Genomic DNA, 18,514 nt, shown 5'->3' with positions numbered 1-18,514 from the left:
AGGGCCCTGGATCCAATCCCTAGCACTATAAGAACAACAAAAACACTAGCTGCTGCCCTTTTTTGGAAGTGGGAACCACCAGGACCAGCATTCACTGACAGCCACGACTAGGCTTCAGCCTATAGAAGTTGGGGCTCTCTGGGGTATAAGAAATAAGAAATGCGTGTAGCAAAGTCCAGTGCAAATGAGTGATTAAGTAGATAGCTTGGTTGGCCGGCCAGGTGGTAGGACCTTGAAAGTGGGGGACTTGGCAGCATGAGCAGCAGGGCATCCTGGGCAAGTTCCTGGGATGGCTACTGAGGAGAGTTGGGAAGAGGCTGGAGGCACGTGGCCAGATAGGTCAGCTCTGGGTAATGAGGCTGGAGCTGCTAGAGACCTCCCTGGAGACGGGGGTTTGTAGCTGTCATGTGTGGATTTCCACTTATCAACATCTTTCTTCTTAAAAGTCTCCTGTTGCTAAACACAATAGTGCATGCCTAGAATCCCAGCTACTGGGGAAGCTGAGGCAGGAAGATCGTAAATTCTAGCCAGCCTTGGCAATGAAGTGGGACCCTATCTCAAAAATAAAAGGGCTGGAGGTGTGGTGAACAGGTGTAGGGGAAAAAAGTCTCATCTTGTTGGTCAATCACAATTGACTGAGCTTTTTCTTAGTTATTGGGCATTTACTAACTTAAAAATTTTTCTTTTGTGGTACTGGGGCTCAAACCCAGAGCCTTGCTGTTAACGACCCTTGCTAAATTGCTGAGGCTGACTTTGAATTTGCAATCCTCCTGCCTTAGCTTCCAAAGTTTCTGGGATTACATACATGGGCCATCTTGGCATTGAAGTGGGACCATATCTCAAAATAAAATTTTGGCCATCATACCCAGTTGAGGTTTAGGTGTCTTTTTTTTTTTAATATTTTTTTTTAGTTGTAGTTGGACACAATACCTTTATTTCACTTATTTATTTTTAAGTGATGCTGAGGATCAAACCCAAGGTCTTACACTTGCAAGGCAAGTGCTCTACCGCTGAGCCACAACCCCAGACCAGTTTAGGTGTCTTTGAAAGGTTCTATGTATAGACTTGAGAGTCTGTAAATATAGGTATATGTGGATGTATTTACACACATACACATAGGTGTGCCTGTTTACTCACAGTGTAGGCAACACTGGGGTTTATCTTTCCTTCTCCCTATTTTAACCTTTGTCAGTTTAACTCATCAGGAGTATTACTAAAACTGTGTATGTCTGACATGGATTTTTAAAAATTAATTTAAATTAATTTATTTTTGGGATTGAAATCAAGGGTGCTGTATCAATGAGCTACATCCCAGACTTTTTAAAAATTTTAATTTTGAGGCAGGGTCTCACTAAGTTTCCCACATTAACCTTGAATTTGTGATCCTCCTGTCTCAGCCTCCTGAGCAGCTGGGATTACAGATGCGCCACCACGTCCAGTTTAGGAGCAGTATCCTTACTTCTTTAGAGGACAACACACTGATTTTGGCGAGGGAAGGAACACTTTGAATTTCTGTAGTGGACATAAATTCTCCCGCAGGAAGCAATGAAGCTTGCACTTTAACGACCCCTCTTTCTCTTCCAAGGCCCTGGGAGTTGTTATATATTTTTATAAAATTTATAAAGTTAAGAAATTTTAGCAGGTGTGGTGGTGCGTGCCTGTAATTTCAGCAGCTCCAGAGCCAAGGCGGGAGGATCGCAAGTTTAAAGCAGCTTCAGCAACTTAACAAGGCCTCAGCAATTTAACAAGTGCTGGGGATGTAGCTTTAGTGGTTAAGCATCCCTGTGTTTAAAATAAAATAAAAATCTAATAACAATCAGCTAAGACCACTGTTTTATTCTACTATTTCTCCTCCTCACTGTTCCCTTCTGTCAGGTGACCTTGTATTGGCCCTGAACATTTTTGTGCATCTGGAAAGGCTGAGTTATGAATATATTTGATTTAGGTTTCTTTTTTTTTTTAAAGGTAAATTTGGGGAATATTGCCATTTTATTTTATTATTTTTTTTTTAAGAGAGAGAGAATTTTTTAATATTTTTTTTAATTTTCGGCGGTCACAACATCTTTGTGTGTGTGTGGTGCTGAGGATCGAACCCGGGCCACACTCAGGCCAGGCGAGCGCGCTACCGCTTGAGCCACATCCCAGCCCTGATTTAGGTTTCTTTACGTGGTTAGTACTCACTTCCATGGGCAGTTCATATATGGCTAAGTGTCCTGGCATTTGAAAGGCTGTCATGGCTCAAAAGTTTCAGGAACAGAGTTCCAGTGCAAAGGCATCTTGTGAGTGTATAATGGAGGCGCGTAAGTGAAGGAAGATAAACAGTTTGAAAGGATTAGATAAAAGCTAGTCTCCAGAAGAGTCTTCAAACCACGACAACTATACAAATGGAAATGGAGGACTCAGTTCTTACCTATGCGCACTAAGAAGGGGAGTTTTCTGCTTCCAGAATGTATTTGATAACACAGTGAATACTAGTATACTTGGACATGTTAGAAGACTGAATTATCGTTATTTTCTCCACATAAAATGATATTACGAAACCATCGTATTATGAAGGACAATGAAAGAGTATACCCAGCTGGGCACAGTGGCCTGCACCTGTAGTCCCAGCTACTCAGGAACGTGAGGCCAGACTGGGCAAAAGAACAAGACTCCATCTCAAAAAAAAAAAAGACAAGAAGAGCAGGCCCCCCCCCCAAAAGTAGAAAAGATAATACTATGTTGTTTTTCTTGAGTTTGTGATATGGCATTTGTCAGCTTTTAAAAATGTATGATTTCATCGGGCCAGTGGCACGTGCCCATAATCTCAGTGGCTCAGGAGGCTGAGGCAGGAGGATTGAGAATTCAAAGCCAGCCTCAGCAACTTATTGAGGCCCTAAGCAACTCAGTGAGACCTTGTCTCTAAATAAAATACAAAATAGGGCTGGGGATGTAGCTCAGTGGTCCAGTGTCCCTGAGTTTAATCCCTGGTACCAAAAAAAAAAAAAAAAAAAGTATGATTTCTGCTGGGCACTGTGGTGCACACCCCTAATTCTAGCAATTTGGGAGCTGAGTCAAGAGGATTGCAAGTTCGAGGCCAGCATTAGCAATTTAGCAAGGCTCTAAGCAACTTAAGACTGTCTCAAAATAAAAATAAATACAAAGGGCAGGGGTTGTCACTTACTGGTAAAGTCCCTCTGGGTTCAATTCCCGTTACCAGGAAAAAAAAAAAGCAGAAAAAAAATTTAGTGATACGCTAAACAGCTAGTGAGACCCTTTCCCAAAATAAAAAATAAGATGTGCTGGGAATGTAGCTGATAGTAAAGTGCCTCTGGGGTCAATTCCCAATACCTTCCACCCCAAAATTATGATTTCTTATTTTGAATAAATAGTCTATTTGTGTCAGATTATGTGTATTTTTTTTCTTAATGAGAGTTCCAAAAATTACATAAGGGCTGGGGCTCAGTGGTAGGGCGCTTGCCCAGCATGCATGAGGCCCTGGGTCCCATCCTCAGCACTGCAAAAAACAAGACGTACCTTTCAGGTCCCCAGAACCTGGATCTGCCTTCAGCCCTCAGGATGACTGTCTTGGCAAAGATTAAGCTTCTCTGTTTTGGAAGACCTGGTTACAACTTGTCTCCTCCAGCCCTTTGGAAAATGAAAATGTCTTGGCCTTTAACTTGATTTTGATTAAAATAAGACTTTATAAGGCCAGAACTTTTGCAGATTGAGGTGTAACTACAGTACTAGATTTCTTTTCCCTCCTCCACATACTGTGAATCTTAGCAACCCCAGCATAGGAATTTTTCCTCTTGTTAAAGAAAGTACTTCACAGCTTCTGTTCAGCATATCTGAATTGCCAGCATCACTCCTCTTGTGTTTTGGGGCCATTAGTAAGTAAAGTAAGGGTTACTTGAACACAAGCACTGTGTCACTGTCAGGACCAATGTAATAACACGGGCTGGCTGCAGACTGGGCAGGTGGTTTACACAGGGTGGTTACCTTGGAAGGGGAACCTTTTTTGTGTGGCCTGGCCATAGCCCTCGGGGTAGGCAAGTGCTCCTACCAGCCATTTTTTTCTTTTTTCTTTTTTTTTTTTTTCATTTTGAGACAGGTCTCATTAAATTGCCCAGGCTGGCCTCAAATTTGGGATCCTCTTGTCTCAGATTTTCAAATAGCTAGGATTATGGGATTACAAGCAAGGGACACCACACCCAGCTGAAATCCTTCTCCTTTTGTTTTGTAAAAACAGGCCTTTTTCTAGAGAGGTATGCTGGTACTCACCTATAATTCCTGCAGCTCAGGAGACTGAGGCAGATTGCAAGTTTGAGGCCAGCCTGAACAATTTAGCAAGACCTTATTGCAAAATTTAGAAAATTTTTTTCCACATTTTTTATTAGTGCATTGTAGTTGTAGATACGAGACAACCCCTACACACATACACTTTCTTTTCCAATTTTCGCTCAAGCTAGAGAGAAAACATAACAGCTCTTGACCTTGAGTTTGGCTTATTTTGCTTAACCTAATGGTCTCTAGTACTATCCATTTTCCTGCAAATGACATAATTTCATTTTTATTTGTAACAGAATAAATCTCCATTGTATATGTATGTATGTATGTGTGTGTATGTATGTATATATATATATATATATATATATATATATATATATATATACACCACATTTTCTTTATCCATTCATCCATTGATGGCCATTGATGGCCAGACACCTGGGCTGGTTCTATAGTTTGGCTATTATGACTTGTGCTGCTATAAACATGGGTGTGCGTTTATTGCTATAGCATGATGCCTTTAATTAATTAATTTATTTATTTTGGTGGGGGATACCGGGTATTGAACTCAGGGGCACTCGACCACTGAGCCACATCCCACCCTATTTTGTATTTTATTTAGAGACAGGGTCTCACTGAGTTGCTTAGCACCTCCCTTTTGCTGAGGCTGGCTTGGAACTCTCAATCCTCCTGCCTCAGCCTCCTGAGCTGCTGGGATTGCAGGCCTGCACCACCACACCCAGCTAATCTATCTTTCTATCTATCTGTCTATCTATCTATCTATCTATCTATCTATCTATCTATCTATCTATCTATTTATTGGTACTACAGATTTAACCCAGGGCATTGTACCACTGAGCTACATTCCAAGCCCTTTTTATTTTTTATTTTGAGACAAGTGCTCAAAAAATTGCTTAGGGTCTCGCAAAATTGCTGAGACTGACCTCAAACTTGCAATTCTGCCTCAGCCCCCAAGTCAGGCATGTGTTGCCACCTTGCCCAACTGGGACCAAATCTTTGAAGAGATTAGTGATGCCATCTTCACAGTGGTCAAAGGAGGGGCTCAGTCAGTTCATGGTGGAGCAGGTTCCTCAAGCCCCTGTCCTGAGGTGCACCTGGACTCCAGTGAGCCCAAGGTGGGCGCACCTTGGGTTCCCTCCCCTCCCCGAGCCCAGCTTCCCATCTGGGAAATGGGAATAACAACATTATGCTGAGAGAGAAGTGACAGAATGGGGCTGGGGTGCAGCTCAGTGGGAGAGCCCTTGCCTAGCATGCCGGAGGCCTTGGGTTCAATCTCCAGCACCACCAAAAAAAAAAAAAAAAAAAAAGAGAGAGAGAAAATGTTTGGTCCATCCTTTGCTGAGTGCTTGGCAACTAGTAAGAGAAAGTTATAGAAAATATCTTGCTAGTCACATTTTATGACTTCCTACAATTATTTCATTAGTGTTTCACAAATCTTTTGAGAGTTTAATATGGGGAAGTCTGGCTCTGTACTTAGTCACCTCGACAGCAATAAAATGCTCATTTTTTTGCCTGAAATAGCAGGAAGCACCACAGAGAAATCTGTCATTTTTGGTAGCAAATAAAGCATGTGCCACACACTTGTAAATGTACATTTTGTTTTTGTGTTTTTGAGTTGGTGTCTCATCATGTTGTCTAGGCTGGCCTTGACATCTTGGCTGAAGTAATCCTCCTGCCTCAGCCACCCAAGTAGCTGGGACTATAGGCATATGCCACCTGGCTTGGTTAAACACTTGTGCATAAATATTCGGAGTAGCTGGATTCATGATTGCCTCAACCTATAAGCAACCCAAGTGTTTATCAACTGGCAAAGAAAGCCTGGCCCCCCATGGTGCACACCTGCAATTTGGGGGCTGAGATAGGAGGGGGTCTTAAGTTTGAGACCAGCCTCAACAACTTAGCAAGACCCTGTCTCAAAGAATGAAAAAGGATGGGCTGGGGTGGTGTCTCAGTGGCAGAGCACCACATAAAAACAAATAAACAAAATAAAGGTATTATGTCCATGTGTAGCTAAAAAAAAAATATTTAAAAAAAATTTAAAAGGCTGGGGATGTGGCTCAGTGGTAAAGTGTCCCTGGATTCAGTCCCCAGTGAAAGTGGGAGGGGGGCTGGGGAGAAGGTTATAAAAGAACATTGGCCAGAACTAATGTCATTATGCACTTAAAAGTGGGAAAAAGATGTTGTTTTAAAAAGTATACCTATACCACTCTGGGACATGGATAAAGCAATAATAAAGATAAGCAAATTCAGTAACCACAAGTGGTCAGACTTAATCACACATCAAATTTAAGTCAACCAACAGCTCATTATTATTATCAGTTAATGATACTCTCCATTCTCTGGGTCAAGTTTGCCTTCTCATCATTAGAGATGGACACATTTTACACCGAATAAACAAAATCCTTTCAGGTCCAAGTACCTTGAACCTAAGAGTGTCCCTTTAACTTAAGTGGATTCCTTCCTTACAGGCAGATTTGGATCTGACTTTATGCTTTTCTTGCTCAGAGGCGGAGTACTTATATTCTGTTTCTTAGGTCTTTGTTCTAAGAGCAGGGGAGCTCTGAGGGTTTTGGCCAGGGCAGCATCCTGGTTGGATAGACCTTCAGGTCCCAGAAACTGCCTTGTGGAGGGTGGATGGGGACACTGTGGAAGCAGCAGCAAGGCCCTGCAGAGGCCTGGCAGTTCCTGGAGCTGTGCGCCTCAAAGGGATCCAGTTTTCTCTGTGTAAATATTTCAGCTTTAAAGAAAGACCATCACGGCCAGGTGCAGTGGCGCACACCTGTAATCCCAGAAGCTTGGGAGGCTGAGGTGGGAGGATCATGAGTTCAAAACCAGCCTCAGCAATTTACTGAGGCACTAAGCAACTCAGCAAGACCCTGTATCTAAATAAAATGCAAAAAAAAGGGGGGGGCTGAGGATATGGCTCAGTGGTTAAAGCGCCCCTGGGTTCAATGCCCAATAGGGGTGGGGTGGGGGACTTGTCCACATAAAGTCCAAAATGAAATTCAGGACTTCTTGGCCAGAGTGGGAACCACGGACGAGTCTGGGTACTCGGGTGGTATTCTGCTCTTAGAACCTACAGTGTTTGAAGAGAGACTGGGAAAGGCACTGGGGAGGAGAGAGGATGCAGGACCAATCCAGGTGGGTGTGAGAACTGAGACTGAGAATTTCTGATTGGCCGCAGGAGCTCTTGCCAAGTAAACTCCAGGGGTTCTTGCGAGGGAGGGCGCCAAAGGGAAGCTCAGACCTGTCCTGAGTGTCCTGGGGAAGCTGGGCAGGAAGGAGAGCCTGGGAGGAAGCAGCTCTTCCTTCCTCTCCCTCGCCCTCGCCCTCTGCAGATGCCCTCCTCTCCCAGACCTCCCTGCAGCTGTGCATAGTGAGCAGAGGAGGAGGCTGGTACAGGGTCTTCCTCACCTGGGCTTGAATCTGGTTCTGCTGTTTTCTAACAGCATGATCCTGGACAGGTTGATTTACCACGTGTGTGTGTGTGTGTGTGTGTGTGTGTGTGTGTTACTGGGGATTGAACTCAGGGGCGCCACATCCCCAGCTCTATTTTGTATTTTATTTAGAGACAGGGGCTCACTGAGTTGCTTAGAGCCTTGCTTTTGCTGAGGCTGGCTCTGAACTGCCTCAGCCTCCTGAGCTGCTGGGATTATAGGTGTGCAATACGACACCTGGCCTTTCTTTAGGCTCTCTCTCTCTCTCTCTTTTTTTTTTTTTTAGAATTTTTTAATATTTATTTTTAAATTTTGTGGTGGACACAACATCTTTATTTTATTTTTATGTGGTGCTGAGGATCGAACCCAGCGCCCCGTGCATGCCAGGCGAGCGCATTACCACTTGAGCCACATCCCCAGCCCTCTTTAGGCTCTTGAGGGCTCCTGGACCTGGGGCTGCTGGTTCCAGGGGATGATATCTTGGCATCTTAGACCTGGAAGGATCTGGGGCTGGCCCTGGGTTTGACCCACAGCACCAAGAGAAACAAGGAAAGAAAGGAACTGGAGGACTCTTTTACAGGCCCTGAAGGGTACCTGGCATCTGTGGACAGCAGACTGGGCTAGGAATTCTGAGTACTCTGTTCCAAATTTTCTCAGTGACCTTGGGTGACCTCTAGTGGCAAAGTATGACAACACGGTGTCCCAGCAAGGATGTGTTTGCAGGTTTGTACAACATTTAGTTGGTATGTTTGCCTTTGTAGCAGTACTGGGTAGAAATGCCGCGTGTGTGTGTGTGTGTGTGTGTGTGTGTGTGTGTGTTTGTACCAGGGATTGAACCCAGGGGTGCTTTTACCACTGAGCCACATCCCCAGCTCTTTTTGTTCTTCTAAAATTTGAGACAGGGTTTCACTAAGTTGCTTAGGGCCTGCAATCCTCCTGTCTAGGCTCCCGAGTCACTGGGATTACAGGCATGTGCCACCACACCCAGACTCCCAGCCCTTTTTGAGATTGGATCTTCCTAAATTGCCCAGGCTGGCCTTGAACTTGTGATCCTCCTGCCTCAGGCTCCTGAGTAGCTGGGCCTACAGATGTGCACCACTGCACCCCACTCTCCCCGACTTTAAGCATGCCTGTGTGGCTTGCCCAGCCGGTCTCTTCCTCTGGTGCCTCCTCCTCCCTCCTCCTGGGCTTTCTCCTAGCCGCTGGTCCTGCCTGTTCTCTACAGAACATTTTCTCTGGGTCCTGCCAGCCCCAGGCCTGCTCTGAGACCCATGAGGCTGGGCTGAGCCCCTGTGCGCATTCCTGGGGTAGTGAGTGGGGGCTAGTTCCAGGTCCTCAACTGAGGCTTAGGATCCCAGGGACATTCCTGATGAGTCTCCACCTTCCTCCAGGAAGGCCTTTGGTTTGCAGTGGTCCTGCCCAGATGACCTGTGACCCTTTCATGGGGGAGATGGCCAGTGCACACCCTTGCCTGAGAGACCCACCAGGACCTGGGTGGGCACAGGGTGGGGAGTGGCTGGGACTGAGCCCGGGACAGTATTTGGCCTTGGTTGGGGGGTGAGGCTCTTTCGGGCTTGTTTTGGAACTGGGAGAGGAGGCTCCCCTGGGACCTGAGTGGGTCGAGCCTAGGCTTAGTTAGGGCCTCTGGGTGCTGCTCACACCCGCTTGCTCTGATCTCATACTGCCCAGCACTGTCCTCTGTCTGTCAGTGACCTCTACAGCAGGTCACAGGGCCATGGTGGGTGCAGCCTCTGTCCCCAGACGCTCCTGGGGTGGCTGGAACACACATAGACCCTCTGGGGATCTCAGGCGGGGTCTGCTGCTCCCCATTTCCACCCAGCGTCCCCAGTGTTCCAAGGCAGCAGCTGGTGCAGGAGGCTTTGACTGGCTGCCTGGTGTCCTGGGGTGATACCTCCTTTCCACTGCTGAAGGTGCAGCCCAGAGCCCACCCTGTGGCTGCTTAGGGTGACAGGGTGGGGTCACCCAGAGCAGGTGATCATGTCCCCACCTCCTCCCTGAGCTTCTGGGACACGGGCCTTATCCCTGCTCCAAGGCTGCTCCCTCTGCTGGTCTGCCTCAGCTCAGCGCATAGCCGCCCCACTTAGGGGTCCTGGCCCTGAGGTGTCAGGGACACAGGGCTGGGGACTTCTGGTCAGAGGGGGAGCAGGGCAGCCGGGGAGTGGAGGTGGGTTGGGGGGAGGCGAGGAGAAGGAGGATTTGGGGCCCCAGGACCCTGATTTTACCAAAAGCACAGTCACAGACCCTGAGTAGTGCTCAGCCTTCTATTGGAGACTCTGCCTCCCTGGGACAGGGGTGTCCAGGTGTCCTGAGCACTCCCAGGAGAGTGGACGGGCAGGGGCGGGGGTCTGGTGCTGTCCTCTTGGGGACGTAGGGAGCTGGCGCGTGTGTGGGTGCTCATGAAGTGCTGTTGACACCAGGACCAGGGCCGCATCCCCGGGGCAGCCTAGGGACAGGCGCCCTCGCTCCCCGAGGCCTTCCGTCTCCCTGGACCACGGTCCTGCAGGGGTCCTTCAGGGGTCTTCGGCCTGTGTCTCTTGGGGCTGGACCCCACCCCTGGGCGGCCCGGTGGTGCGTGTGCGTGGGGCGGAGGGAGGGCCGGCCAAGGGCCTAGTCGTCCTTGTCCTTGGCCCCGTGCTTGAGGATGCGGGTGAACTCCACGTAGTTGAAGTTGCCCTTCTTGTCGATGGGCGCCTCGCGGTACATCTCGTCCACTTCCTCGTCGGTGAAGCGGTCTCCCATGGTGGTGAGCAGCTCCCGGAGGTGGTCCTCATGGATGGAGCCTGGGGGCCGGGCCAGGGTCTGTGAGGGCAGGGACCTGGGCTGGGACGAACCAGACCCCGACCCGCCAGCCCACCTTCCTTGCAGACCTCATGGCCGGAGAGAGGCCAGGAAGGTGCCACCCTAGTGTGCTCAGCTCAGGGAACAGGGGACTTGGGCGGGAAGGCCCAGGAGCGCTGCCGGGTCTACCAGGAAGAGCTCTGCCCTAGTCCTGTCTGCAGGGCGTGGGGCTGTGGGTGCAGGGAGTGCTGAGCACACTGTTTTACAAGTGAGCTCTGCAGTTCCACAGCCTGAGTTGGAATGGTAATCTCCAATCTTTGCTGTGTGACCTTGGGCAAAGTACCTAAGCTCTCTGTGCCTACTTGATCTGGAAAACAGGGCTGAAAATATCCCAACCTGGCAAGAGAACTATAAAGATGGGAAAATGTTCTGAACATGCTGGGGCCAAGGCAGGCCTGGGGCCACTGCGAGTCCACTGTTGCCACCTTCACTCAGCATGTCCCTGGGGACAGCTATCTGCGGGACAGAGGATCTGGGTGGCTGGGACTGGCTTCTGTTCCTTGTTGGCAAGAAGGGGGCCTGACTTGATTTCTGGAAAGCTCTACAGCAGAGGGACAGTGGGGGTGGGGGTGGGGGTGAGCCGAGGAAGTGGGGCGTCTTGGTGGGCCTGGGCTGTCCTGTGAGTGGCCTGGGAGAGAGCAGGAGTGGCCTGGCTTTGGCTGCTCTGGCAGTGGCCGGGGAGGTGCCTGGGTGGCCGCGGGCTGACCTGAGGCCTCCTCGTCGAAGCAGGCGAAGGCGTTGCGGATCACGTCCTCGGGGTCGGTGCCGTTCAGCTTCTCCCCGAACATGGTGAGGAACATGGTGAAGTTGATGGGCCCCGGGGCCTCGCTCATCATGCCCTCCAGGTACTCATCCGTGGGGTTCTTCCCTGCACGGGCGGGGGCATCGGTGCTGCGTCCAGGCCCCGCCTGGCACTGCCCTCCCCGCCCGGCCCAGTGGCCAGCTTGGCAATGGACAGCACGGTGCTGTGGAAGGCGGCCTTCTGATTTGAGGCCTGGCCCGGCTGCCACAGTCCCCAGCTGCCACCAGTCACCCTGCCCGTCTGGTAGGAGCATCTGTGGATCAGTGACCCCGTGAAGACAGCGTTGCCACTCCCACTCCATAGACAGGCAAGGAGGCTGGTCCAGGGCCACAAGCCAGTAAACGGGGAGCATGACACCAAACCATTCGAACCCAGGTAGCCTGACCTCGAGCTCCAGACAGAATTTCAAAAGTGGTCAAAGTAGCAAGTTTTGGTGTCACGCAGGCCTGGATTTGCACCCCAGCTCTGTGCCTTAGTTTCCCATGTCTCTTAAGAGCACTGTGAAGAAGAATAAGGTAACGGCTGCAAAAACACCTGGAGGGATGACAGGCACAGCCCTCACACTGGACTGGACTTAGGGGCTCATCCAGCTCTACCACTTAGATGTGTGACACTGGACAAATTACTTAACCTCTCTGAGCCTCAGTTTCCTCCTTTAGGAATGATAATCATGTCTACCAGATGGGGAGGAGCCTTCGAGGTCCTCCTCAACATGTTGCTGTGTCCCTATAGGACAGTTTGTGAAGCTGAGGCTTAGGAGGGCTAGGACCTGCAGGACCTGAGTAGAGCACCTAGGGCCACCCCGCTCCCCTGGCTTCTGTCCCCCCTTGGATGAAACTGGAGGGCCCCAGGTGAGAGCCCTGCTGGGCCACCTCCTGGGAGAGGGAGGCTCCAAGTGAGCCTGGCCTGACTCTAGAGAACCTGTCCCTCCTACTCCGCAGGCCAGGAGCCAGGGCACAGACGGGCAAGGAGCCGGTCCAGGGCCACACTGCCACACTGCCAGGGGAGGCAGCGTCCAGGTGAGCCTCCCTCAGGTGGCCTGTTCTCACAGCTGCCTCAGGAGGGTGTGGGAGGCCAGGTGCCCGTTACAGGGGCAGGGAATGGGCAGCGCTAGGGCCTTCCCCAGGGCTGTTGGCTTGACGCCGGACTTCCTGCCTGGCTCTGGCCAGGTGCCTTCACCAGGATGGCTGAGCTCCAAGAGCGGCTGCCCACGGCCAGCACATGCGGAGCAGCGGCCTGGCCTCTGGAGCGCGGTTTCCTCACTGATTAGAGTGAGTTGAAGTGAGCCCTGGGCCCTCAGGTGCCAGGATGCTGACTGGAGAGGTCACTGGGGTGGGGGAGGGGCTCCTGTCCCCCTACAATGGAGCCTGCAGTTCAAACTCCTCTTCCTTCTTCTTTAATTCAGAGACTCAGTCTCACCAAGTTGCACAGGAGGACCTTGAACTTGCCCCCTGCCTCGACCTCCCAAGTCACTGGGGTCGCAGGCTTGTGCCCCCACACTGGCCCGCAGCTCACTCTTTCATTCAGCTCAGTCCTCTATTTTTATTTATTTTTTTGTTTTTAAAATGATTTGTTTGGGGGCTGGGGTTGTGGCTCAGCAGTAGAGTGCTCGTCTCCCATGCATGGGACCCTGGGTTCGATCCTTAGCACCACGTAAAAAATAATTGAGTGAAACAAAAGTATTGTGTCCAACTATAAAATAAATATTTTAAAAAATAAATAAATAAAATGATTTGTTTGTTTCTTATTACTATTATCTGGTACTGGGATGGAACCCAGGGATGGGTTTACCCCTGAGCCACATCCCAGCCCTTTTTATTTTTTGAGACAGGGTCTCTAAGTTGCTGAGGTTGGCCTCAAACTTGCAATCCTCCTGCCTTAGCCTCCTGAGTCATTGGGATTACAGGCATGTGCCACCCTGCCTGGCCCAACCCCCTTCTTTAAATCAAATGTCACGGGGCGTCCGATTCATGCATCTGCCCAAGACGGCCCCACTCTGCAATCAGCCTGAAAATCCTGTGCTGGACCCCAGACACATTCCAGAACTGCTCTTTGCCTCAGTTTCCCTGTCCACAGAGTGTGTGAAGCACGAGCAGCTGCCCCTAGGGCGGCTACCACAGGACTTGTGACAAAGGAAGTGCGGAGCAGCCCTGCGGCCCCTGGGAGCCCGCACCACCCGCTGTCCTGGTCCCTGCTCACCTAGGGAGGCCAGCATGTCATGCAGGTCCTCCTTGTCGATGAAGCCGTCGCGGTTCTGGTCGATCATGTTGAAGGCCTCCTTAAACTCTTGGATCTGGGACTGGTCAAACATTGCGAAAACATTGGACGTGGCCCGCTGTGGCCTCTTCTTGGTGGTCTTGGCCTTGGCCCGCTTGCTGGACATCTTGGCTTGAGGTGGGTGGAGCTTCCCTGCAGGGAGGGGGTGCAGGGCATACCTGGGTCAGGGGCTCTCCCTGACTCCCCCAGATGGCTGCAGGCCTTCACGGCCTCCCAACACCCAGTTCTTCACAAAGGCAGAGACTAGGGATTGAACCCAGGGGGTGGGGACACTTAATCACTAAGTCACACCCCCAGCCATATTTCTTTATTTATTGGTACTGGGGATTGAACCCAAGGGTGCTTAACCATTCAGTCACATCCCCATCCTGCTCTTTTTAAAATCCCCATCCCTTTTTATTTCATATTTTGAGATAGGGTCTCACTAAATACTAAGGCTGGCCTTGAACTTTTGATCCTCCTGCCTTAGCCTCCCAAACTGCTGGGATTACTGGGGTGCACCACTGCACCCAGCTGGGCTCTGTGATCTCTCCAAGCCTGAGCGTTCTCGTCTGGGAATGGGGATAAACTAACCAAGTGCTTGAAAAGCACCTGAAATGGTCCCGGCATAGTCAGGTATTTTTGCTCTGAGCTGGTAGAACATTTAGGACTAGACGTGTATGTCCTTTAATCCTGACAGCACTCACTGCCCAGCTCTCTCTCTCTCCAAGTGGCAAGATGGGGCTCCATGGGGGAGGCAGAGGGGGGTTCTGCTGGGCCTCCTTCCAGGAGCCCTGGGACCCACAGGAGGGGCCTGACCAGCAGGCTGCATGCCTGACATTCTTCCTCCCCCTCACCCCTCCCCATCCCGTGGGAGGCTCTGGGAACTCTGAAGTCCACCTCCCACACTGCATGTCCTCCCAAGGCAGTCTGCCAGCCCCTGGGCGAGTGACAGACCAGTTCTGGGCCCTGTCCTGTGCTTTCAGGGGACTGAGGTCCCCAGGCTGAGGGGCCAGTTTCTATTCTCATTGTGCAGATCCAGCCTAGCATCTTTTCTGTCCCATTCACTGGCCACTTGGAAGCGCTGGGAGGTTCCTGCTGCCCCCAGCCCCTAAGCAAGCCTGGGACCTTCAGCCTGGCATTCAAGGCCTTGAGAGCCCTCCCACCTCTCCCAGCCTGCACCCCTCCCTCCTCTGCACCCCTCCCTCCTCCATCTTGCGCCCAGGCCCCAGGCTTCCTCTCAGGCCCTCCAGCAGGGCCCCTTCTTCTGGGCCAGGGCCGGCTGGGAGCTGCTGTCCCCACCCTTGTTTGACATCCACACTTGAAGCCCTTTCTCCCTCATCCCGGGGGCCAGCCGACTGGTACAGCCACAGCCACCATGGGCTGGGGATGCTTGGTGAGTGAGTGGCTGTCTGAGGGCGTCTGCTGCACAGATGGGAAACTAAGGTCCTCCCTGACTCTTTGTCACAGCTGTGGGGACTGTGTGCCAGAAGGCCTAGTCCTGCTCCCCTCAGCAGGCAGAGGCCCAGGAGGGGGGCTGCTCCTCTCTCCTCTGTTCCGAGCCCTGGGTCCAGGGTCTCCTCTGCCTGTGCTACTGCTCTTCATCCAAGATTCTGCGAGACCTTGACCTTTTGCTTCCTTCCTTCCTTGTACTGGACTGAACCCAGGGGGACTTTACCACTGAGCCCCATCCCCAGTTCTTTTTTTTTTTTTTTTTAATTTTGAAATGAGGGTCTCGCCAAGTTGCTGAGGCTGGCCTTAAACTTGTGATCCTCCTGCCTCAGGCTCCTGAGTAGCTGGAACTATAGATGCACACCACCATGTCCAGCTGGCCCTGGGCCTATGGAAGCTTATGCCCGAGCTGGGGTTTGGCCAGTCCAGCACGTCCTCGGGGGCCATAGTTGCCTGAAGTCTTGAGACTGGCCGCCTGTAGCCCACCTGAGTGGGAGTGGGAAAGTGCTGAGGGTAGGGAGTGCCATTGTCCCCAGAAGCCGGCCCCCTCCTCTCCGTGGCTTAGAGGGCCCAATTCTTCCCAAGCTCATGGTTCTCTGGGAACCTGGACTCATGGTGAGCACCAAAGGCTGCCACAGAAGTCCACTCTGCCCTCCAAGGCTGAGGTGGTCATCACTGTCACCATCTGCCTGCAGAGCTCTAGGGCACTCTCTCTGAGCCCACCGGGGCACTGTGCCTTTGAGGCCACCGGTCCCCAGCACGTGAAGGCCAAATAAGGTGTGCAGCCAGGATGTGGTGAGGGCACCAGGCGCCTCTGTCCACTGGCGTGACCTTGGGAGGAAGGGGTAGTGGCTCCAGGTGTGCGGTTCAGGCAACAGGCAGGAGAAGGCGAATGTGTGCCCCTAAGGGGTGAGGGCCAGGGGGAGGCCAAGACCCTGGCAGGCTTGGGTTGGGGGGCAGCAAACTGTGCCCCGAGGTCCTTGAGGCCTTGACAAAGAGGCTGACCATGCAGCTCCCTCCAGGGGCCAAGGCCTGTCGCCACAAGCAGGTTGAGAGACCAGGGTCAGACACAAGCCCGCAGCCTTGGGCCCTGGAGCCAACCCTTCCTCCTCCCCAGGGTCCCAGACACCAAAGACCAGACAGTGGCTACTTGGCCTGGCTGTGACCAGATGTCACCTTTCTCCTATAGTGTCTAAAATTCTACCATAACAGCAAAGACCTGAGTATAAGCCAGATCAGGCCTGTGTCCCCTTGCTGTGACTGGGCGATGCCAGGGGCCCTGCTAAGGGCTCCTCTCATCTGAGGATGAATTACTTGACTTCCCTCAGAGCTGCCAGAGCTGGAGGCTGAGAAGATGGCCCAGAGGGGGAAGCTCCAGGGTCAAAACACACAGCACTTGGTGTGAGTGTGTGTGTGTGTGTGTGTGAGAGAAAGACGACACACACGCTCCTGGTCACCATCCCTCTTTCCTGTCCCAGGGTGTGGGAATGAGATAGGAGAGGGGACATGGATGCTCTGGAAGGGCATGGAGGCTGGCAGGGCTCAGGATCCCAGAGGCACATGGCTTCTTGAGTCAGGGAGTGCCGGCCACCTCAACACCCCTCTGGGACCCCCGAGTTCTGGGAGTGGAGAGGCAGAGCGGGACAACTTGTTCCCTCGCCAAAGGACCACTGTTTCCCAGATCCGGGGACAGTCCCGCTGCCGCCCAGCCCCAGGTTCGGACCCCCGTGGGAGCGAGCGAACTCGCAGCCCAGCCCGCACCGCTGTCCACGCCCAGCAGACCCTTGCCTTCCCTGTCCCTGGGGCCTGCGCAGAGCCGGTGACGGCCGCGTCGCCGGCCAGTCCGACCACCTACTGTAGACACCCTGCGCTGGCCGGGGCGGGCTCCCACCTGGTGCGGAGAAGCGCTGGGGCGCGGAGAGGCGCGGCTGGCGATGCGCTCTGCCGGGGCTCTGGCTCGGGCCGGGGTTGGGGCTCCCGCTCTGGCCGGGGCGGGGGCGGGGCCTGCGCCCGGGGGCGGGGCCGGGGCGGGGCCAGGCGGCGAGGCGGCCGCGCCTTACAAGGCAGAAGAATGTGCGTGCTGGGCCGGGCGGGGCCCGGGCGGAGGGGCCGCGCAGCCCCCCGGCCTTATTTGGCCTTCACGTGCAGGCGGGGAGGGGGGGTGGACACCCGACTTCATGGCCGCTCCTGTCTCCAAAGGCGACAAGGCCCTTCTTGGGTACAGGGAGGGCAGGTGATGGGGGCGAGGAGGCAGAGCCTCCGGGGGTCCCCCGGTTCTCAGACTCCTCCCCGGATTTTTTTCCGAAGGCCCCGCTGTCCGGCGCGAGTCCCGTGGGAGGACTGGCTCCCAGCAGGCCAAGTATGGCCTTTTCCAGTCGGAGGCTGAGCTGGACGACTTGCATGTCGCAAAGGACCAATCGTCCTCAGGCCAGGGGCCAACACAGCCTCCTGGGGAACTTTCCAGCCCCCAGTTACTTACTCTGTAAGCCGTCAGGGGCACCTGCTATCCGCCTGGCAAGGTGCTGGGGACGCAGCGGTGCGCCACGGCCGCCCGCCCAGGACGCGCTGGGTTTGTGGAGGGCGATGCCGCGAGCACGTAGCTCCGAGCGTCTAGGACTGAGGACCAGGAGCCTGGATGGAGAAAAAAGCAGACGAGGGCAGAGTGACTGGGGTGTGTGGTGCGGTGCAGGCAGCCTCCCGGGAAGTGACTTCTGAGCAGGCTGCAGTGATGGAGTGAGCCCCCAGTGGAGCTCCCTGGGCTCCGGGCCAGGGAGCGGCAGGACGGGGTCTGAGAAGCAGGAGGAACTGTTCAATGGATCTGAGCAGAAGGGAGGGCGACCTGCTTGTGTCTGCACCCGGTCCCCCTGCAGCCTGCCTTGGATAGAGGAGGGGGTCCTGGACGAAGCAGGGAGAGTAGGGAGGCCGCCCAGCCCTGACGGTTCGGTTCCGACGGGAGGCGAGCAGTGCGGGTGGAGAAGGGTGGGCTCCCGGGCGTGTTTCTGTTGGTGCAGCCAATAGGGCTGCCGTGCACGGGGGTGGGGTGAAAGGGAAAATCAAGGTTGACTCCAAGGTTTTGGGTCTGAGCAACCGGAAAGATAGAGCGGTTATTTCCTGAGATGCGGGTGGGACACGTGTGGGTGGAGCAGGTTTTGGGAGTGATTTTCATTTGAACATATTAAATTTAAAAAAAAACTATTTTTTACGTAAGTTCAGGCTTACAATAAAGTTACAAGAATTGTACAAAGTACTCCTGTATACCTTCATCTAGGTTCTCCTTTGGCTTTTCTTTTCTCTCTCTCTCTCTCTCTCTCTCTCTCTCTCTCTCTCTCTATATATATATATATATATATATATATATATATATAACATTTCTCTCTCTCTCTTTCTCTCTCTATATATAAATAACATATATTTATCT

At 52.3% G+C, this 18,514-nt stretch overlaps 1 protein-coding gene across 3 annotated transcripts; it reads right to left on the bottom strand.

Moving 5' to 3' along the window:
• Window positions 1-9,853: 9,853 nt before the first annotated feature.
• Window positions 9,854-18,051, bottom strand: Myl9 (myosin light chain 9). Of its 3 annotated transcripts, none has more exons than XM_026383326.2 (5): window positions 17,936-18,051; window positions 17,576-17,727; window positions 13,588-13,797; window positions 11,293-11,454; window positions 9,854-10,528 (listed from the first exon to the last, which is right to left on the bottom strand). In XM_026383326.2, the coding sequence occupies exons 3-5, from the start codon at window positions 13,769-13,771 to the stop codon at window positions 10,356-10,358; spliced, it is 519 nt and encodes a 172-aa protein (XP_026239111.1). In that variant the 5' UTR covers window positions 13,772-13,797; window positions 17,576-17,727; window positions 17,936-18,051; the 3' UTR covers window positions 9,854-10,355. The 3 variants fall into 3 exon arrangements, with proteins under 3 accessions (XP_026239111.1, XP_077655752.1, XP_026239110.1); XM_077799626.1 differs by having other exon boundaries at window positions 17,972-18,027; XM_026383325.2 differs by lacking the exons at window positions 17,576-17,727; window positions 17,936-18,051 and adding an exon at window positions 16,988-17,080 and having other exon boundaries at window positions 9,865-10,528.
• Window positions 18,052-18,514: the final 463 nt, after the last annotated feature.

This window comes from Urocitellus parryii, chromosome 6, assembly GCF_045843805.1.
Source record: "Urocitellus parryii isolate mUroPar1 chromosome 6, mUroPar1.hap1, whole genome shotgun sequence".
NCBI classification, from domain to species: domain Eukaryota; kingdom Metazoa; phylum Chordata; class Mammalia; order Rodentia; family Sciuridae; genus Urocitellus; species Urocitellus parryii.
Note: the sequence above shows the minus strand (reverse complement) of the source record. Positions and strands in the feature narration are given on the sequence as shown.

Coding starts and splice junctions, on each gene's coding strand:
- Myl9 (XM_026383326.2), bottom strand. CDS start 13,771: ATGTCCAGCAAGCGGGCCAAGGCCAAGACCACCAAGAAGAGGCCACAG. Junction 11,455..13,587: donor TGACATGCTGGCCTCCCTAG/GTGAGCAGGGAC, acceptor CCGCCCGTGCAG/GGAAGAACCCCACGGATGAG. Junction 10,529..11,292: donor CTTCGACGAGGAGGCCTCAG/GTCAGCCCGCGG, acceptor CCCGGCCCCCAG/GCTCCATCCATGAGGACCAC.